At 37.5% G+C, this 23,060-nt stretch overlaps 1 protein-coding gene across 4 annotated transcripts in view; it reads right to left on the bottom strand.

Moving 5' to 3' along the window:
• The window catches only part of LOC145768229 (ubiquitin-conjugating enzyme E2 E1-like), a 59,799-nt gene that overhangs the window by 24,200 nt on the left and 12,539 nt on the right, over window positions 1-23,060 (bottom strand). For 3 of the 4 annotated variants that reach the window (XM_082579712.1, XM_082579714.1, XM_082579715.1), the window contains exons 2-4: window positions 14,467-14,618; window positions 13,095-13,145; window positions 12,075-12,207 (exon numbers count right to left, since the gene is read on the bottom strand). In XM_082579712.1, the coding sequence (XP_082435838.1) occupies window positions 12,075-12,207; window positions 13,095-13,145; window positions 14,467-14,618 (336 nt within the window). The remainder of the gene's footprint in view (window positions 1-12,074; window positions 12,208-13,094; window positions 13,146-14,466; window positions 14,619-23,060) is intronic. The other variant, XM_082579713.1, reaches the window with a different exon arrangement.

The following is a 23,060-nucleotide window of genomic DNA, read 5'->3' as shown; positions in this document are numbered from 1 at the left end:
TTTTCTTAAATTTTACACACCCTTTCACTATCCTATATAATGAACAACTGCAAAATTTGAGTGAAATTTATTGAGAAACACGAGAGTTATGAAGCATTTAGTTTGGGGGGGGTCTGCCAAGGGAGCACATTTTTTTTATTTTTGGCCATGTTTGAGGCCCTATTACTGCTAAACTAAATTAGGTAAGAACCCAATTGTTTTACATGTGATAATACTTCTGCCAAATATTGGAAAAACAACATCGTTCACATTGTCACTCTAAAAGGTCAAAGGTTATAGACATCCAAAGTTGGCCGTTTCCAGCTCTCGGCTAAAATTTACCAAAATTTTAAAACCTTGCCAAGACCCTATTTTTGATTGGTTTTGGCTAAAATTTAGTAGAAATGTTGTTTACAGGATTCTCTATGAACTGAGAAAATTTTAGTATAAAATATTAAAGGGGTTGGGAGGTATTTAATGTGAAACATGGGTTGAAATGACAAAAAGCAAAAAGTGGGGTCCTTTAAATACCCCGGTTACCCATGACCCCAGTGAAAATTTGCACTGAAATTTTTTTCACACATTCACTAAGATATGACAAGTCTACTGTGCAAAACTGATCCATGGTTCTCAATGTTTTCTTATAGAAAGTATTTGTCAAAGTTTGGACAAAAACGCTTAAAATTAGAAATGAAAAATTCAAGGGGAGTAGGGGTGATCATTATTTTATCTTGCTATTGGCTATATAAAGTGTTCTTGATGACAGCAGTAATATTATGTGCTTGACAAATGACAATGTAGACCTATGAATAATTTTTACAAGACGTTTTATGCATAAAGTTTAAGACATTATTATCTTTATATGTGTTTTGGTTACACTGTCCGATATCGTTTTGTTCGATCTTTTGGTATTAAATTTGCTTTAATTGCATGAAGAAGAAGAGGTATATAACATCAGAATGCCACGTTAATGCAAGCCGCAGTACCTGATAAGCTGATACCTGATACACAGACTATTTGGAAAATTGGTGTGTTCCATAATTCTAACAAAGAATGCATGATGAGTTTGTGCAATAATTGCTCTTGCAGAGAATGTTTAAGAGCTACTTAATTGATACATTCAGCAACGAATATGATCTTGATGATACTATATGGGACAAGCAATGGGCTCATACTGATAGAACGACAATTAACTGAGCAGCTAAAAAGCCTGGATGACTTTATTGAATCATTGTGTGACACCTTTCTTGCTTTTATTTATTTGCATCAGACTCAACTCAAGATGGTCAATATTATTACAATCAAACATAAAAAGTAGAAACAAAGCAGATACTCAACTCCGAAGAGCTGAGTTGTAATGTACCAAATACAGCTTTAAAGACCCATCACTTCATTAGCAAATCACAATCAAGTTACTTGAAACAAAATTTAGCTGATGATGAAGTCGTAGTACTACTTGATTTTGCTGAGAACTACTCATTTAGTGTCCAAGATGCCGTGCAAGGGTTCATTGGGACAACACTCAGGCAACCCTTCACCCTTTTGTAATATATATACTACAAAAAAAATGGAGCTTTAACATTAAAAATTTTGGTTGCAATATCAAATCACTTGGAACATTCAACAAGTACAGTGCATGCATTCATTAACCAAATAATTCCAATTATCAAATCACTTGGTAATGTGAAAAAAATACTTTATTTCAGCGATGATGCTGCTTCACAATACAAAAACCGTAAAAATTTTATTAATCTTTGCCATCTGATTTCATCAGATTTTGGAATTGATGCTGAGCGGCATTTCTTTGCTACATCTCATGGCAAAAGTTCATGTGATGGAGTTGGTGAAACCACCAAAAGATTAGCTGCACGTGCAGTCGTGCAAGTCTTTACGGAGCAACCAACCACCAAATTCTCACACCACAAATCTTTTCCAATGGGAGCAAGATCACATTTCTGGGTTTGAATATATTTGGGTTTCTTCAATTGAAATTCAAGACCTCAACACAAAATTTGAATTGGAAAAGCGATATGCATTGTGTAAAACAATAACAGACACGAGATCACATCATAGCTTTACTCCACAATCATTTCAGTCTTTGAAAATGCGTGAACTGTCAAATAATATTTCACATACCCTTGTGGAATGTGGATGTGGCACAAGGTCAATCACAACTCCAAGAAGATGATGTAAGTATAGGCCAATGTGTACCTTGCAGATAAGGTACATTGGCAATATTAGTGAAAAAAGCTATGAAAAGCAAGACTTCAATGTTCAGTTTATGATACTTAACAAAGGCAACAAATGTTTAAACTGGCTCAGACATCAACAAACATGCTGGATTCCATTTCAATATTTATTTGTTCAATTGCTGTGCCGAGTATCCATGGTTCTTCCGGACAACAGTACAAACTGAGCAATGAAGATTATGACAAAATTTGCCATTTTGTCCACTGACAATGAGAACCACGTCCACATGGTACATTACAGTTGTCAAATGTATAATAATTGCTTTGTGAACAATTGCTCAAAACACAATCAAAAATACACCTCAAATGTTTTCTAGTATATATAGTTCAATATTGTTACATTTTTTTTTAAATTTTTCATTTGTAACTTTTAACGTTTTTCTCCAAACTTTGACGCATACTTTCTGTAAGCAAACACTGAGAACCATGGATCAATTTTTGCATGGTAGACTTGTCACATCTTAGTGAATTTGTGAACAAAATTTTGGTTGCCGTGTATGTCAGCTTATCAGGTACTACGGCTTGCATTAACTTGGCATTCTGATGTTATATACTTCTTTTTCATGCAATTAAAGCAAATTTAATAGCAAAAGATCGAACAAAAAGATATCGGACAGTGTAGCTAAAACACATAAAGATAATAATGTCTTAAACTTTATGGATAAAACGTCTTGTAAAATTATTCATAGGTCTACAATTGTCATTTGTCAAGCACATAATATTGCTGCTGTCATCAAGAACACTTTAAATAGCCAATAGCAAGATAAAATAATGATCACCCCTACTCCCCTTGAACTTTTCATTTCTAATTTTTAGCGTTTTTGTCCAAACTTTGACAAATACTTTCTATAAGAAAACATTGAGAACCATGGATCAATTTTGCACAGTAGACTTGTCATATCTTAGTAAATATGTGAAAAAAATTTCAGTGCAAATTTTCACTGGGGTCATGGGTAACCGGGGTATTAAAAGGACCCCACTTTTTGCTTTTTTTCATTTCAACCCATGTTTCATATTAAATACCTCCCAAACCCTTTAATATTTTATACTAAAATTTTCTCAGTTCATAGAGAATCCTGTAAACAACATTTCTACTAAATTTTAGCCAAAACCAATCAAAAATAGGGTCTTGGCAAGGTTTTAAAATTTTGGTAAATTTTAGCTGAGAGCTGGAAACGGCCAACTTTGGATGTCTATAACCTTTGACCTTTTAGAGTGACAATGTGAACGATGTTGTTTTTCCAATATTTGGCAGAAGTATTATCACATGTAAAAAATTTGGGTTCTTACCTAATTTAGTTTAGCAGTAATAGGGCCTCAAACATGGCCAAAAATAAAAAAAAATGTGCCCCCTCGGCAGACCCCCCCAAACTAAATGCTTCATAACTCTCGTGTTTCTAAATAAATTTCACTCAAATTTTGCAGTTGTTCATCATATAGGATAGTGAAAAGGTGTGTAAAATTTAAGAAAAATCGAAGAGGTTGATTTTCTTGACTGTGTGAATTGACACGGAATGGCCCTCCTTCAGTCCGACTTTTTTAAATTCATCCTTCACTTGTTGTTTCCACGTTCTTCTTGGACGACCGCGTTTCCTCTTCCCATCCACCTTTAGATCTAGTGCCTTTCTAAGAAAACTTCCTTCCTCCCTCCTTATCACATGTCCATACCATCTTACTCCATTTGCCCTTGCCAGTTGGTCTATGGTCTCTCTCATCTCTAGCATATCCAACAATTCTTCAGTCCTTTTTTCCCTTCTCGTTTTCACCCCACACATTGCTCTCACCATTGACCTTTCCGTTCTTCTCAGGATTGCCAGATCACTCTCTCTCAATACCCATGTCTCGCTACCATATAGCATTGCAGGCCGCACACAGCTTCGATATACTTTTCCTTTCATCCTTAGTGAAAATTTTCTGCCATACAACATTTCCCCACATTCCCTGAACTTGCCCAGCCCAATCTTGCCCTTGTTGTCACCAGGCAGTGATTATTATAAATCAAAGAAAAGAATTGGCCAATAAACATACATCACCCAATCAGTTATTTAATGAGTAAGTGATACCATTACAATTACATTTACGAATCAATGTCGCATATACCAAACTACATTATTTCATACTCATTACTCTAGCATGTGATGTATAATTATGTTGTTTAAGCACTGATATGTTGCAGTAAGCTAGTTACATGCTAGCAGTTCAAGCTTGTTGCAGAACATCACAATACTGTACACAAAATAATGGACTATTCAGTGTATAGGATAATATCATATGAGACATTAGTTTTACATACCAACTAAAATGTTTTGAAAAGAAAACTGGAAGCAATTAACTTGCCTAAAAAATAGTTAAAACTAACAGCAACAATGCAGAATAATCTACAACTAAACCCTAGAGTCCAATCTGAATAACTCAATCTATAAAACTACTATATAGCATTATACCAGTCTTCAAAAGGCTTTTTGTGTTAGAAGCTAAGCAAAGAATTTGATCATATTGTGTTTGATGAATTTTTCGGATGATGTTGCTGTAATCGGAATGGCCCGTTTCGGCGAGTCCGATTCGGCTAATCCGATTCGGCTAGTCCGATTCGGCGAGTTCCCTATTCGGCGAGAGCCTTTTTCGGCGAGTGCCCTATTCGGCGTGTTTTTGAAAGGGAATTATCGAGTACCGGAGCCTAACTGTTTTCACATCGTTTTAACGTCGCTGAACGTGCAGAAAGGAATAAAAATAAAATGTTTGAACTATTAAATTAAAATTCGTCATGTCAGTTCAGTTGAGTTGTTTTTATTTCTGACCATCATATGAAAAACAATACACGTCAACATAGCAAAGGTAGAAGCGACAAAACGTGAACGCTAAAACGTGCTTGAATTCGTCATGTCCGTTCAGTTGTTTTTAAGGTAGAAGCGACAAAACGCGAACGTTAAAACAGGCTTGTGACCGAAGTAAGTTATTGAGTTGAAAGAAATTTGGCACGGTCGCAACACCTTCAGAAAAATTTAAGATGTGAAGGGAAAATAAAAAAAATAAAATGTTACAAAAAAAATCATGTTTATATCTATAAGTGAATAAAAAAATAACAGTTAACCTCTCAAGTACATGTAGATCCACACAGAGTGAAATTTACATGCCTTTTGACTCTTTTTTATTTCTTTAAAAGTATTATTGACTCAAAAAGAATGTCTAAAAAGACATTACGAAAAGTAACTACGGACAAAGGCCAGTGTTTCGATCTTCCGATCTCTTCAGCGTAGTAAAGTGAAAGTAGAAAGTTGTCTTGAACTTGAAGCGTTGGTTGAGATGATGATTTGAAACTTGAGTGATTGTTGTGAGACAATGAGCCTGGATTTAAGTTTTAACTTTGGACCTCAGCGAAACGTAGTTTTACAGCCTATTATCTCAACCAACGCTTCAAGTTCAAGACAACTTTCTACTTTCACTTTACTACGCTGAAGAGATCGGAAGATCGAAACACTGGCCTTTGTCCGTAGTTACTTTTCGTAATGTCTTTTTAGACATTCTTTTTGAGTCAATAATACTTTTAAAGAAATAAAAAAGAGTCAAAAGGCATGTAAATTTCACTCTGTGTGGAGCTACATGTACTTGAGAGGTTAACTGTCATTTTTTTATTCAATTGTTAATTCATTCATATCAGTTTGTATCCTCTGGGGATCCTTCTCTTGTATCATGGGCCAATCCTATGGGTCTGCTACTATTCGGTGAGTCCGATTCGGTGAGTCCGATTCGGTGAGAGCCTTTTTCGGTGAGAGCCCTATTCGGTGATTTTTTTGAATTTTTTTTTGAAAATTATCGGGTACCGTAGCCTAATTAAAACCCTTAACCCCAAACCCCCTAACCCAAAAACCCAAACCCCCAAAAAACCCCAAACCCCCAAAAAAACCCAACCCCCCAAAAAACCCCAAACCCCCAAAAAACCCCAAACCCCCAAAAAACCCCAAACCCCCAAAAAACCCCAAACCCCCAAAAAACCCCAAACCCTAAAAAACCCCAAACCCCCAAAAAACCCCAAACCCCCAAAAAACCCCAAACCCCCAAAAAACCCCAACCCCCAAAAAAACCCCAAACCCCCAAAAAACCCAAATTCCCAAAAACCCCCTAACCCCAAAACCGCAAACCCCAAAAACCCCCAACCCCAAAAACCCTCAACCCCCAACCCCAAAAAACCCCAACCTCAAAAACCACAACCCCAAAAACCCCCATACCCCCTAACCCCAAAAACCCCCTATCCCCTAACCCTATAACGGCAATGATAATTAGGCTACGGCGCGCAATAATTTAAAAAAAAAAACTCAACGAATAGGGCTCTCACCGAAAAAGGCTCTCAACGAATCAGACTCACCGAATCGGACTCACCGAATCGGGCCATTCCGCAATCCTATAGATGTTTGCTGGTACACCCCTTCATTTTCTTTGAATTATATCTATAAGTTAGTACTTTTGAATAGTTAAAATGATTAGTTTGGATCAACAAATGTGTGGCCTACAGCTTGGATTGAAAGTAAACTATCGGGTACTGTAGCCTAGTTATCCCTACCAGCAAAAATTTTTCCAAGAACCCCAGTTAGCCTAACAGTTCATTTTTACATTGTAGTAACAGAATGAAAAGGCTAACCAAATGTGTGGCCTATCGTTTTAACGTCGCTGAACGTTGAAATCGTGTAGAAAAAAGAAGTTTGATGACTAGGATACGTTGCAAGCCTTAAAGCAGCCGGCGGCCATGGCCGCTAAGTAGTGCTTGAATGACCACCTGTGCTACCTCCTCCGTCGGCCAAGTTTGGCCGCCGGTTTCTTCTAGCCAATTATTTAATTTCGCAATAGAATGATCGTGGATTAGATGTCGAAAATATGTAGTATCAAAGAGTGACGCAGAATTAGGTCAGCGCGTCATAGTCACTACTGTTGTATTGAATATATCCAGCTGCGATCACCAGCGCTGTAAGTCTTGTTTGCAATTCCCGATGTTTATTTTAAAGAAGTGTTAATCCGAAGTGCTAATTTACATCGGCTGGCAATATTGTCGTTTTTATATCGATTCAATGTTGTCGGACATTGAATCGTTGTTAAAAAGGAGAACTAGGTTAGTTGACTCCTTGGGTAAAACACGTGTCTTCATAGTTGAGAACGCTGTGGGTTGGTGACTTCACACCCTCAATGGTGACATCATAACGGAATAAATGGTCAGGTTTTATGAAGGGCGGTATGCAGTTGAAACAATTTACTGAGTTGCGAGCAGTTAAAACAATTTAGCGTCGTTATATGGTCCCGCAATACCGGATTACAATCCCGATATTAAAGCATTTAATGCGTGGTACAACGATTCTATTGCAGGACGTCGCCTAGACTTCAACAACGCTAAGTGATCATTTTAACATTGTTGCAAGTTTAATGCTATTTACTTGTGCTATCGTTATTGTATTTTGGCCTCCAAGCACGCAGATTTGGCCGCCGAGAAGGAGCTCTCGGTAGGCCACGATGGCTGCCGGAAAAAAAACACGAGTTTTAAGGCCTGCGTTGAAACTGAGAAACATTCACAGAAGCCCTTCGATACGTTGCATTTTTAAGATTATGCATTTTTAAGATAATGTATTCAGACGTTGAATCAATGTACAAATGAACTGTTAGGCTAAATGGGTTTTTGGAACAAATCGAAGGGCTTCTGTGAATGTTTCCCAGTTTCAACGTATCCTAGTCAGCAAAGTTCTCTTTTCTACACGATTTCAACGTTTAGTGACGTTAAAACAATGTAAAAACGGTAATTTCTGCTGGTCGGGATAACTAGGCTATGGTACCCGATAATTTCCTTTCAATCCAAGCTGTAGGCCACACATTTGTTGATCCAAACTAATCATTTTAACTATTCAAAAGTACTAACTTATAGACTTTAAACATGATTTTTTTTTTGTAACATTTTCTTTTTTTTATTTTCCCTTCATTTCTTAAATTTTTCTGAAGGTGTTGCGACCGTGCCAAATTTCTTTCAACTCAATAACTTACTTCGGTCACAAGCACGTTTTAACGTTCGCGTTTTGTCGCTTCTACCTTTTTCTACACCTTTGCTATGTTGACGTGAATTGTTTTTGATATCATGATCAAAAATAAAAACAACTGAACGGACATGACGAATTCAAGCACGTTTTAACGTTCGCGTTTTGTCGCTTCTACCTTTGCTATGTTGACGTGTATTGTTTTTCATATGATGGTCAGAAATAAAAACAACTCAACTGAACTGACATAACGAATTTTAATTTAATAGTTCAAACATTTTATTTTTATTCCTTTCTGCAGGATTTCAACGTTTAATCATGTAAAAACGGCAATTACAATTAGGCTACGGTAGGCTACTCGATAATTTCCTTTCAAAAATAAAATTTAAAAAACTCGCCGAATAGGGCACTCGCCGAAAAAGGCTCTCGCCGAATCGGATTAGCCGAATCGGACTCGCCGAATAGTAGCAGACCCTGCTGTAATAGCTTGTTCTTTCGAAAACTGCCAGACTATTTTCTATAAAAACTGTTTCTCTTGCTTGATGTGGTGATGAGGTTGCTGTGGAATTTTGTCAACAAACCTAATGCTCTTTCACATGAATCATTAACAACACAAATATTGTGAACCATTTCTTCATCTTTCAAGAAATTGCTGTCTTCTGCCCATTTCTTTGGATGGCTGTTTAGAAAAGAAGAGTCTATTCCCATTGTGTCCAGAAGAATCCATGATTCTGAGCCAAATAAATCTCGCGCTGCGTGTCCTTGCTGATGTTTTTGGGCATTTGCTGTTCAGTTATCTGGTTTATGCTGACGTGTGGTTGTTGTTGATTTTTGCATTTTAAAAGGATTTTCTCAAAGTAGAGTTTTCCGTTGTAGTTACTTTTTCGCCAAACAAGCTCATCACCACCAAGCGTTCAGTTAGATACCAGAGATGGCAGTTTAGCTTCTTCAAATTTTCCTGAGCAATGTGACTCAATTGAGCAGGGAGATAAGATGCACCATTCTTCATTAATCTTTACTCAGCTGCTTGTACAGCAGTAAGTCATTCAGTGCGACATCGCATGCACTAATGCACTCTAACCAGCTTTTTACATAGAGAAAGAAAAGTTGCCAAACAATACACCTTTTTCAGGACTTCTTCATTGAAAACACTTTTTGCTTTCAACTGCGATCGAAATAAAGCAATTTTAAAAGTGTAGAGAAGCTTTTCCATCCATCTAGCATAACTGGTGGCACCTGGAGCTTTAAATGCAAAGTTCTCCTTTTTTGGTAATGCTCCTCCAAGAAACACAACAGAAAGCACAAGAAGTTCTCTATAATCCTTACAGAATTTGTTTGAATCCTTAGAGCCAGGTAACAAAACATCAGCAGTCAGCACATCTTCACATCTGGTCTTAGTCCATCGTGTCCAAGCACTGTTGTCTCAAATATCGTAATAATTAAGGTTCAGTGATGACCAGAGTTCCTTCAAAGCATTAAATGGTGTTGTCTTCTGGAGAGGATGTCTTTCCAGTCCATTAAACAGTTTTGCATGCAGCACTACATGCTAACTCAAAGATGTGGTGCTGGCAAGCAAATAGAAGGAGGCTTCGTCTAAAATATTCTTCAAGACGAACCACAATAGCCTACCTTTGTTACAACCAGTGTTCACAGAAGTGGTATCAAACACTAAACCAACAATTTGGGATATATCAACACAATATTTTTGTAATTGTTGAATTATCGCAGTACATTCAGAGTCACTATTTTTAACATCACTCAGAGACAAGAAGATCTCTTCATCTTCAATGAGGCATTGCAAAACAATAGTCGGCAAACAATTGCAAAACAATTGTCGGCAGCAGTGGCCGAGTGGTTAGCGCGTTGGGCTCGTAGTCGAGAGCCTGCATGTTCGACTCCAGCCACCCGCACTTGCTGTTGTTTCTCTGGGCAAGAAACTTTACGATAATTGCCTCTACCCAGTGATCGATTTCGAGTAATGGGTAGTAGGCCTACCAAATTTAAGTCATAAGTAGAGTAGACAACCGGAAACAGACATTGCAGTCGGCTGCAGCGTGGGTCAGGTGTACGTCGGAAAGCGTACACCGATGCATAGCGCTCAAGTCCGCTTTCCCGCAATGCAGGATAAAGATAATAAAACAAAACAAAAAAACAAAAATAGCCATGTGTTGCGTTTTTGTTTGAGTGTGCTGTCTAGGATGCAAAAGTTGGCCATCCATCCCATTGTACAGTAGATTGTATCGCAAATGTTGAGCATTTTTGAGAGTTTTTCACTGTTTCTCTTAATTTGACTACCTTTTTCAGTTCTAATTATATGTACATGTACAATTTTCTGGTTCTTTATTGTTTAAGTCTGAACCTATTGCAAATACAAGTTGTGTTAATGGCCTAGCTATGGCTAATTTGATATTTGTCTGCAACAAGACAAACATTCTTGTTTAACAGTTTGTGTTTCTTGCCTTGTAATGTTGCTTTATAACATAACTGGCTTATGCCGGTTTGTACTGTGCTAATTATACCACTTAAATTGCATTGTCTCAAAAAACAAATGAAAAGCAGTTAGTAAAGCAGCTGGATTTAAACTATCATACATACTGGTACCAGTATAAATATGCACATTTAGCATGAATTGTTTGTTGAATTTCATGTTTTTTAAGATTATTTTTGGATAAATTCCTATAACAACAGGGCAAAAATCAGTTTTTAGCAAAAAACTCAAAAAGTAAAGACTTTAGGGTATATAAATGTATTGAATGGTGATAGGAAGGTGGGCATTCTGCATCCATAGCACCAAGAATGAAGTCTCTAGCACTTACGAATCTGAATGTATGACCAAAATATGAATTTTTGGCCGCGTTGTCACGGAAACGCAGAATACCGGCGTAAGACGTCTTTAAAATTGAAAATTTTTTGTTGTAAAGTTGATTGTGACCCCAAATGCAAGTTTTAGCAAATAGGCTAAAAAATCCAAACAACTTTATTTTTTTTGGTACACCCTACTTAAGACGTCAGTGAGTAAAATTTTCAAGTTCAAAAACCAAAAAAACAACCAACATAAAGTGACCACATTTTAAGGATAATAAGAAGTTGGCGGCAAATGGTATTCCATTGCCATGTCAGAACAATGTGTGCCAAGCGGATAACATTGATAAGCCGCTTCCTTTTGTTGAACAGTCATTAAACTGAAGAAAATTCAATGTTTGAAAACCTTTAATCAACGGGAACGTTCAGATTTTTCAAACAGGAAAACTGTGACTTGTTACATCGTGGTGAAGCTAAGCTTTGACTGAAAATAATCTGCTGCATTGTGCATATTGTGATAAGCTTTAATACACTACAATATAGCATGACACAATAAGCCTTGTTACTCAATGCAACAAACAGTGTACCAGCCTCATTTTTTTAAATAGAGGCTGATACACTGTTTGTTGCATTGAGTAACAAGGCTTGTGTAAGTAATAGCAATGATACAAGACAGTCAACCGCTTCGTGGACAGTTTACTGGGCTGGTTTACAAATTTTACAGGTTTTATTACTTAGTACCGGTATCACAAAAGTTATGTGTTTATCATGGGTGTTTACAAACCTACAAATGTGAAAATCAAGAAAATGAAGTATCTTCTGACAGGCCAACTTAACTGAAGATGATCTAGCTTCTAGAAATCGATTTTTAGCTATTATATATGATTGAACTGACTCGTGTGAAAATAAATCTCTTTGCATTATATGTGAAAAGCATTTCTTACGACAACCCACCTATTGCAATCAGACACATAAATAGTTTCATTAGCATTGCACAATGATGTGAAAGGATATTGATATTGATAAAGCTAAATACCTTTGGAGGCTTAAACGGATACTCAGGAGTGAAGTGAATGTCCAGGAAAAATACCCCTCCTTCGTATACTGAACCGGGTGGGCCAAGGATAGTAGAAACCCATTCGTACAAGTTATCTCCTTTTGGTCCAGCACTGTCAAACAACAAGTAATGCAAAAAAGTTTGTTTAAATAATGCAGGCATTTATATCGTATGCCATTGATCAGTGTTCACATGATCCATTTCAATCGACATTTAAAAATCATTTAAACTTCACTTACCTGTTTTACTAAAAAGTGATGCTAGCGTCACTAGATATTTATTTTTGTTCAAACAAGGATACAATTCTTCGCAATAGTAGCAATCTTCTTCGCATATTTATTTATTTGAAACTTTTTATCCAAAGAATATAAAGTAATCGCTTGCATCATGATATACATCTTTTAGCTTTCAATAAAGCTCCACCAGCTTCTATTTTGGACATGAAGGAAGATATTTGGGTAAGTAATACGGAATGTTGATTGTTGACCTCAAAAACATCAAAGGCTTTAACAACTTTAGTGATAAGATCAATCGTGGCATGGATCAGAATTGAAATGATTGCTGGAGTTCAAGGTGGATGGTCAAACAAAACAAGAAAGACCAACGAATAATAAACATGACGACAATTTGAAAAGGAAAGCAACAAAATCACTTTGACAATGAAGGAGGCTGTAAACATATGGGGGTGGATATAACGTGATTGTGGCATGTTGAGGTAGATCCGGCACCCTCAGTAACCGGAATGGCCCGTTTCGGTGAGTCCGATTCGGTGAGTCCGATCCCTTAACGGGGGATTTTTTCAATTTTTTTTTTAAATTATCGGGTACCGTAGCCTAATTATCATTGCCATTTTAGGGTTAGGGGTTAGAGGTTAGAAATTCACCGAATCAGACTCACCGAATAGTAGCAGACCCCTCAGTAACGGGGAGACAACACTTGATTAAACTGAACTACTATGATATCATTCACATTTTGAAATGACACATATTTGTAACTTGCCTGCAGTTAGGAGGAGGATCAAGTGTTATTTCTGCCAATTCTTTCTGTAATCTATAAAAATTTCAAGAACATGAAGAGTAGTAAACTGATTGAAAGAAAAAAAAACTGAATTGAAAGAAAAAAAAAAGGATTTTTATGATAGCGATATATATGTGTATATAACTACAGAGCTCCATCTACAGTACGGTAGCTTGAGTAAAACTCGGCAAACCGGCAAAGGAAATGCATTAGCATGGTCCTTAGTTGTGCACTAAAAAAAAATTGGAAAATTGTTGGTCTGATCTTGCTAAAATGTTCCTTTTGGTTAAAAAAACACCATGTATAAAATTTCGTTGATATTCATTTTAAAATGTTTAGAGGAGGCTCAATGGATCCGAATTTCTACCCAGATGAGGCATAGATCACATAAGCATTTCAGTTGCTCTCTGCCCAACACTCACAAGCCTGGGTCGACCCATGTGTTCCTAAACATTGGGTATTAGCTGCTCAGTGCTCAGCGGCAGGGGTGTCATGATGTATTGTTGTTGCCCAGTAAGGTCTGCTTGAGAATAAATTGACATTCGTAACGATGGAAATTATAAGCTTATGCACAAGCCGATGCCTCTTGACGAGTTCCGGATAAAAATTAAAAATGAATATCCTTGCGTTGGAAAGACAGCTATTTTGCTGCAGGTTTCCACGTCATACCTATGTGGAAGTGGATTTTCCGTATTATCGAACATAAAACTAAACAACGAGAACGACTGCTTAAAGTCGAGGAAGATATGCGGGTGGCTTTATCGAATATGCCCCCAGATATTAAGGGACTTTGTGCAAGAAGTCAAGCTCAAATTTCATACTGACTTTTGAATTAATACATTTATTTACACGCGCTATACTGTACAACTCATTCTGTGTTATTTCATACAGTTATTTTTAATACAGAAACCTCATAAAATTGATCCAGTTTTGCCAGGGTGCCGCAAATTATTTGTCTCTTTGATAGGGTGCCGCAAAGTCAAAAAAGTTGGGAACCACTGCCCTAGACTTTGGCATCTGGTTTTACCTGGAGAGCAAGGTTTCGAAGTAAACACCACCAAAGTTTGGAAGCGCCAAAAGCTAATCTGAAAAAAGAAGGGCCCAAAATACCTCAAAGAGTTATTCATGACTCTTGCAGATCCTTTTTAAAGAGCCTCCGACTTGTTATCAACGCAAAAGGCAAACACATTGAATAAAACTCGTTTTTCCTAAATCTAAACGTTTATTTATTATATTTGAGAATAATATTATGTTTATTACTCAAAAATTGTCTACAATATGTTAAATACAGTTGTAACGTTAATTATTGATGACCATGTACATCATGGTTTGAAAATCCCAGCCCTTCACTCACCTTTTAGCGCTTGAATTCAAACCACGAGGGGATTTTGATAACCAAACTTTTGATGCTGATGCAATCTCTCTTGCTCTTTTTTCACGATCAACAGCACTCTTCTTCTCACTAGAAAAGGTAGCACTCGAATCCAGTTTCTTTTCCATTTCCTGCTTGATAAAAGATGATATAACCACAAGCATAGAAAGAAAAGATCATGATTTCACCAGGACCATTGGTCTAGAAAACATAAATTTAAATATATTTTATTTTAATAACACAAGCAATGCTACTTTTTTACTTTATTTGATGTAGGTATGAAAAATACCTTTGCATGATCCATCGCTACAAATAACTGAAGATAAAAACACCACTTAATAAAAAACAAACAAAAGCATATATTTTACATATTTACAAAATAGCTTAACATTCAAACGTTTTCGGCTTAACCTAATGCTCATCAACCCTGTGGTATTGTTGTGTCTTGCCTGTCTTTGGTATAAAAAAGCAAACTCTCTCCCGAAACTATATATATATAATATACTTTTCAGTATTCAATTCATAGGTATTGAACAAAACAAGATTTGTGCATTTAAAAACAAGATACTTTGCTTTAATCTTTTACAAGGAGTGTTTTCATTGATGGAAACCCCCAAGTCAAACAAGTCAAGTTTGCTCACAGAAAGTTATAGCAGGGTCCATTCTAGCAAGATCATGGAAGCCTTAAGAATCAAACGTAACAATCCATCTTTCAACCGGCAGTTATTCGCCTGTGGCTCATCATTCCTTTTGTGTGTGTTCTAATTGTTTTGTCCAATGCCTTTAGTCTACACCTCACGTGATCTGTTTCCCACCGCATAATTTACTCGCAATCATTCTCGTATCATTTGTTCAGTTTGTGCTTTCAGTCCAGAGTGTCGTTTCAGTTACAGTGCATAGTCAAATTTATCTTACGATTTTTCATTTTATGTATTGCAGATTTAATTCCTGATGAGGAAACACGTACGTGTCGAAAACGTTTGAGTTTATTTTATTTAATTATGTTATATTTCGTGTGAAATAAAGTATGCTAAACCCGGGTCTGCTACTATTCGGCGAGTCCGATTCGGCGAGTCCGATTCGACTAGTCCGATTCGGCGAGTTCCCTATTCGGCGAGAGCCTTTTTCGGCGAGTGCCCTATTCGGCGAGTTTTTGAAATTTGTTAAAGGAAATTATCGGATGCCGTAGCCCAGTTATCCCGACCAGCAAAAATTGCCGTTTTTACATCGTTTTAACGTCGCTAAATGTTGAAATCGTGTAGAAAAGAGAACTTTGCTGACTAGGATACGTTGAAGCTGAGAAACATTCACAGAAGCCTTTCGAATTGTTCCAAGAACCCATTTAGCATAACATTTCATTTGTACATTGATTCAACGTCTGAATACATTATCTTAAAAACGCAACGTATCGTAGGGCTTCTGTGAATGTTTTTCAGTTTCAACGTATCCTAGTCAGCAAAGTTCTCTTTTCTACACGATTTCAACGTTTAGCGACGTTAAAACGATAGGCCACACATTTGGTTAGCCTTTTTATTCTGTTACTACAATGTAAAAATGAACTGTTAGGCTAACTGGGTTCTTGGAACAAATTTTTGCTGGTCGGGATAACTAGGCTACGGTACCCGATAATTTCCTTTCAATCTAAGCTGTAGGTCACACATTTGTTGATCCAAACTAATCATTTTAACTATTCAAAAGTACTAACTTATAGACATAAACATGATTTTTTTTGTAACATTGTCTTTGTTTTATTTTCCCTTCATATCTTAAATTTTTCTGAAGGTGTTGCGACCGTGCCAAATTTCTTTCAACTCAATAACTTACTTCGGTCACAAGCACGTTTTAACTTCGCGTTTTGTCGCTTCTACCTTTTTCTCGACCTTTGCTATGTTGACGTGTATTGTTTTTGATATGATGGTCAAAAATAAAAATAACTGAACTGACATGACGAATTTTAATTTAATAGTTCAAACATTTTATTTTTATTCCTTTCTGCACGATTTCAACGTTTAGCGATGTTAAAACGATGTAAAAACGGCAATTGTAATTAGGCTACGGTACCCGATAATTTCATTTTAAAAATTTCAAAAACTCGCCGAATAGGGCACTCGCCGAAAAAGGCTCTCGCCGAATAGGGAACTCGCCGAATCGGACTAGTCGAATCGGACTCGCCGAATCGGACTCGCCGAAACGGGCCATTCCGGCTAAACCCGCTAAAGTTACTATGTTTTATTTCTCTATGATTAATAGTCCTGTAGAATTTTCGGTCAACCTAGAAAAAATTCTTATAAAGACGAATTATATATCGTTGGAAAGATAATTTTATCAGCTTTTCAATGATGGGTTTTGTCATTTTTTTTACCTTGGGGAATAAAAGTTACGGTCAAAAACGTGCCAGGGGGGTAAAACACTAATTTGCTCAATATTATAATACAATTATCAGCTAAAATACGTTACCTTTGTAACAGAATACAACACCATAAATTGGAATATTACCATCAACAAAGCAAACTAACAATCGGAAAGCAAAAATATAAAACATAACCTAATTAGGTGTTTACGGTATCACACGTCTAAGAGGGTAAAAGTTGACTGAGACAGAGATAACAGGATAGATTTCACCGAAATAAAAGGTTTTTCATTTATAAGCAAGGATATGTAAGCAACACATAAAAGCTATCTAGGACGTAGTGAAGAAGGTTTTAGTTAAAATGCTATTTCATAGAGTGTTTTGTTACAAAAAAACTGTGTCCCCCAAGTCCTGGAGTGCCAAAAAAGCCCGGTCTTGCTAGGGTTAAACCAACTGTGAGTCAAGATGTAAAAACGACATTTACAGTTTTAAGTTCTAATAAAATGTAAACACATTTCAATCAAAGTGATGCAAACGCATCCATAAAATTTCTCTCTTCTCCCAATTCGTCATCAAACACGGCTGTAATATTTGTGCATGTCTGATGATAGGCTATACTCTGAGGCCGTGGTGGTATGCAGCTCGTGGTGATTGTGGAAGGAGAGTCGGATCAATGTGAGAACGATTAGACATGACCATTTTCTCGTACTTCTGTTTAGTGATTTGCGGTAAAGTATATGTAGCAGGGTTGGTTGATTTAAATCATGATTTAAATCAATGATTTAAATCATTTGATTTAAATCAAACAATAAAAATCAAAAAAATCAATTAAAAAAATCAAATGATTTTTTTATTGGCTAAAATAAAAATAAATACATCAACAAACGTTTCGCTGCTTCTCTGTAATACAAAAGTTATATTTAAATACTTAAGGCTATAGGCTATGCATGTTTTGAAAGGCAACTTAGTTTACTTGGTAGTTCACAAACAGTGTTGTTCACTAAACATAGTACCGGTATACTAGGCTAGAGCTTTTTATGTAAAAAAAATGCTGCATAAGTGAAGCCGTAGATGTCTGGAAAAATTTAGAACGAGACCTATGAAATGCTGGCCACTCCAATGTATCTGCTAAGTTAAAAAATCGCATGAAGCAAGCTTGTACTTCGGCTCACTTTTCGTCCAATCTATTGGACCCCCAATATGGAGGATTGGAGGTAGCAGACTATCTTTGGAAGAAATTGATGAGGCAATGGAATTTGCTGGTGACTTATTATTTTGTCAGAAGTTCTCAATTATCGTGCTAAAGCTGGGCCTTTCTAACCATAGACGCATGTTTTAAGAAGATGTGCTCAAATCAGTAACACCCTTGGTATGGTGGAAGTCTCAGTCTGACAGAATCAGCAGTGATATGTTAAAGATAGCTCTGAAAGTTTTGGCAGCAAAAGCTTCTAGTGCTGACGTTGAGCGAGTTTTTTCCACTTTTGGTCTGGTTCAATCAGAAGTTCAAAATCGATTGGGCACTGCAAAAGCTGGCGAGCTTGTATCTATGTACAAACTTCTCAATGCAAAATAAACTGCAATTTTTGTGTCATCTGAACTTCTATTGTTTTGATATGGTACGTCGGTAACATATATTACAGAGTTAAACTATCTTTGCAAAAAGTCTGGTTGTAGGCTATACATCAGTTGAGCAAAAAAGCAAAGTGATGTGCGCTCAAACGTAAGGAAAGATCTTAGTGTAGTGCAGTGGCGTAGCCAGAAAAAAATTTGGGGGGGGGCCAAATATTTGATGAATTGAAGAGAACGACAAAGTGTTTAATTTAAGACATCGCCACCTGATGTGCAGTGGCGTATCTTGGTGGGTTAAGCAAGGAAAGCAATAAAACTGATGGGGGGTTAGAGCGTGCAGAAGGCACGCGTATTCTAAGGGGGTCCGGGGGCATGCTCCCCAAAAATTTTGCAAAATTACACTCAAATAATGGATTATAGCGCTTTCTGGAAACACTTTCAGGGTAATATTTGTATGAAATTTATAGACAGATAAACAGCTATTAACTTATTAAAGGTAGCTGTTACACACGAACGGGCAAAAACTGCGGCTAAAATTAGATAACACAAAACTCAGCTACACAAAAACTACAAAAAAACCCAACAGAGTAAGCGATTCTGAAATTGCTTCCACAGATTAGTTAAAAAAAGGGTAAATCGCGTAAACTTTGCGCGATTTACAATTTGCAAAATTTATTGTTGTCTTTCTGTGTGTCTAAAACAAGTCCTGGGGGGTGTTAATAGCCAGATGTCTTGGAAAACGATATAAATTTATACAAATTGTATTATATTTTCAACAAAGGGTTCAACTTCGGAATCCAAACTTTGAAAATTTGGAGGGGCCATGGCCTCTCTTGCCCCCCGGCTACGCCTATGGTGTAGTGAGATGACAGTCTGAGACGTACCTCAATCTTGATATGCACATTATGATTTAGTATAAAGCAACATATCACACCTACTTAAAAAATATGTGCAATCGACAGGTTAGCCTAAAATATGATAATAAAAATGATTAAACTCTTGCAAAGCAAAGCCTTTCAATCAATCAAGGGGTTAAAAATAATTCTGCTATCTTACTAAAATGATCTCTTCCCCCAAGTAGACTCGACGCTTTTTTATCTAAAAAAAATCAAAAAAATCAGATTTAAATCAAAAAAATCCGATTTAAATCAAAAAAATCCGATTTTTTTTAAAAAAATCATGATTTTTTCCAACCCTGATATGTAGACAAGTTTAAAAGTCCGAAGAACCGTATCTAAGCCCTGCCAACTTGGTGTGGAGACATGTCGTCTTCGTAGAAAACATCGGCAACATTTCGCAAACTTGCTTGATTTCAACTTCTCAAATATACATCTTGCCGAATTTATGAACTGCTGAAGTTGTATCACAGCCACTCCAAAACAAGAACATCTACCTTCGCAATAACATCTCTAACTCTGCAGCACTGTCTTTGCTGGTAGTTTTTCCCTCTTGTAATGTTTGGCAAGAAGATATTAGAATAGTCACGGATAAACTAGTAAGAAAAGGACATCAGTATCGTCGGAGTACACAGTTACAGGTGTCCTACCTACCGAATCAAAGCAACTTGAACGATTGTTGTATCTGCAACACTAGGGCACAAATGAACTTTAAAACCATTCAACTCCAGTTGTTTCGTTAAAGCCACCACAAATCTTTGTTTGTATAGTTTGAGAAAAAAATGTTCCTTTCAGTTTGGCAAAAATTTTGATCATTTAATTCAACAGTTTGAGACGTCGTACCAGAGCGTTTTTGATGGGTGGAATTTTTGGTTGACACCATGTCATTCTTTGCTTGATGATGTGCCTGTTAAGCCCGCTTTCCGACAAGAGCAGCGTCTGTCACATGATCCCTTGCAGCTACATCGAAAGATTTTCAAGACATCTTCTGGTGCAGCAGCTGGGTCTGCTACTATTCGGTGAGTCCGATTCGGTAAGTTCCTAACCTCTAACCCTAAACCCCTAACCCTAAAACGGCAATGATAATTAGGCTACGGTACCCGATAATTTAAAAAAAAAATTGAAAAAATCCCCCGTTAAGAGATCGGACTCACCGAGTCGGACTCACCGAAACGGGCCATTCCGGCAGCAGCTATATCCGTCATGACTGGAGAAAACATGTCATCTTTCTTCTGCCAACCCCGTGACAATGGTTTGAAATCTGAGTTGCTTAAAGTTCTCCAAACTTTCAGCTGGTGATATACTCTGAGGCCGTGATAGTATGCAGCTAGTGGTGATGGTGGAAGAAGAGCCGGATCAACAGGTGAACGATTAGACATGACCATTTCCTTGTACTTCTGTGGTCGTTTCCAGTGTGAGTCCACCCCGATAGCTTAATTGGTTAGCCCGTGACTTCGTGAACAAAGAAGCTTCATCAAGCTGCGCTGGTTCGACTCTCAGTGTGTGCGCTTGAGCAACGCATTCTAAGGACTGCTTTCCATTCAGCGGGTTCTAATGGATGGAATAATTTCCCGGCAATAACACTTCAACAATCGGAAACTTCACTCTGTCAATCTCGGTAACCGGCCCTGCGTCAAAAGCCTCTACAAGTATGCGGAACTATCAGGAATAACCTGTCAAGGCTTTGTCAGTCCGAGGATAAAGATTCAAAACCAACCTGTAACCATCAAAAACAATAACGTTGACGCGCAAGTGCTGAAGAAAACTGATGTAGGCTACTTTTTGAAGAACTCATGGAACTTCTCATTCTTTTTTCAGTCACAACACCACAACAAGGCACAGTGATCAATAATTTTAATGGAGTCAGGTTCTTTTGTCATTTCAACTTTGTGCAAGATGTATGACTTCAGTTTTGATTTTTGCGCAGTTTGTAAAACTCCATCTTTGAACAGTGACACTGGGTGCGGTACTCGTAGAAGAAGTATCGGTAGTCTGCAATTTCGTTTTCTGGCTTTCTCTCTATGACAACAACCAATCTCAAAAAGTGTGTTAATGGATCAATGGTGATAGTATCATGACCAACTTTTAGACTGGCATAAGGGCTCTGTCTGTATAGCATTTATTTGCTTCTTCCTCTTGAAGGAACAATTAGTAATGGTTTTATTATCAAGTTCAATTTGGATAAATGCCCCTATCTCCTCAGATCGGTCACAGGTCACACTGTTGTTGTTATCAATCAACCCTGAGTCTAGAGCCATAAGCTGACTCCAACGAATCATGTGAACGAAACCAGGTTTGTACTTTTTTTAAATCATCATTATCACGTTTGAGTCTTCCAGCAAATGCCTCTTTGTGTTTATCATTAGAATTTTGACAATGATGAGACTGTACTGAGTGCATCTGTCACTTCTGCACACCTGTGCATGGTTTTATTCTTTGGTTACTGGTTACACCCTTAATACATTATGCATGGTTTTATTCCACACCCTTAATACATTATCGGTGGTTCGGTGGTACCCTTGCCGATGACTCCGCCTTTTCCTTTTAAAGAGTTCATGAGAATCAGTTCAGAATTCTGCCCATACAATTGTTTGTTAGAACGCCCGACGATGTGATTTCCGTACATAAATTGCTGGTAGACATCTGGGGGACTTGTTTCCAATTCTGTAACTGTTTAAAGATACAGGCGACATGTTTTTGCACAATTGTTGTGACCTGTGGCAGCAAGTAGCTTCAGCATGCTTTTTGACGCAGAAATGTGTAGTAACCAGGTGCTTGTTCTCTCTGCTTGAATAAACTCCAGCACAACTGAAACGTAATTAACATAGCTCAACCACAGAGCTGATGTACGTGATTCTCGTGTGAACTGCTCCTTGTTATCGGTGAAAAATGCCATCATCTTATGCCCAATGTTATCATTATTATGATCAGTAGGACTGTCTGAGTCATACAATTTCTCCAAGGCACTCTGCTCTCCAGGCGTCAACTCACTGCAAAATTCTTCCAACATAAGGGACAGAATAGCTGTTGCGCATAACAGATGACCTCGAACAGCGCGGGAAACTGCCTTCCCACTAAACATGTGCCCTACCTACAGTTACAGGAGCGCATGCTGTCTCAAGAGCTCTTCTCAAGCCACTTCCATAAAAAAACCAACTGATCCCAGAAAACTCATAAGCTGGTGAAAGCCGCCCAATCGAACAAATACGCTCATGTTCTTGAATGATTCTATGTCGTATGCATTTATATGAAGCTGTTGGTCGAAGGTTACACATGCCATTCGGACATTTAGTTTTTGGCACTGTTCAACCACAAACGATAGAAATGAGTGATAAGCTGTTAAATCTGTGACGTGTAGGTCGATCACCGGTAACATGGTTACAACAGACTTTGGCTTAGATTGCGATGTTGTTTTCGCACTCATGTATCCAGACCAACAGGGGGGTGACTTCTTGAAGATGTAAGATGCGCTCCAGAGAAGATCAATAAAGCGATTGTGAAGGTCCTCCTGAAAATAAATATGAAAAACAATACGGTTTGTGTGGCATTCTGTAATCAAATCATGACGCCAATGCTATACTGACAACGGTGTACAAGTCCATATCATGTTCCATTTTTTGTTACATACAGTATTAAACAATGTCATTTTTTCAGTAGATGTTGGACGACCAGGTGTTGAATACCGAGCAGGATTTTCAAACCTTGTTCTGCATGGTACATGGTATCTGGCTTCAGCAAACACCAGGTCGTGTGTACCAAGC

Source organism: Aplidium turbinatum, chromosome 4, assembly GCF_918807975.1.
Source record: "Aplidium turbinatum chromosome 4, kaAplTurb1.1, whole genome shotgun sequence".
Lineage (NCBI taxonomy): Eukaryota > Metazoa > Chordata > Ascidiacea > Aplousobranchia > Polyclinidae > Aplidium > Aplidium turbinatum.
Note: the sequence above shows the minus strand (reverse complement) of the source record. Positions and strands in the feature narration are given on the sequence as shown.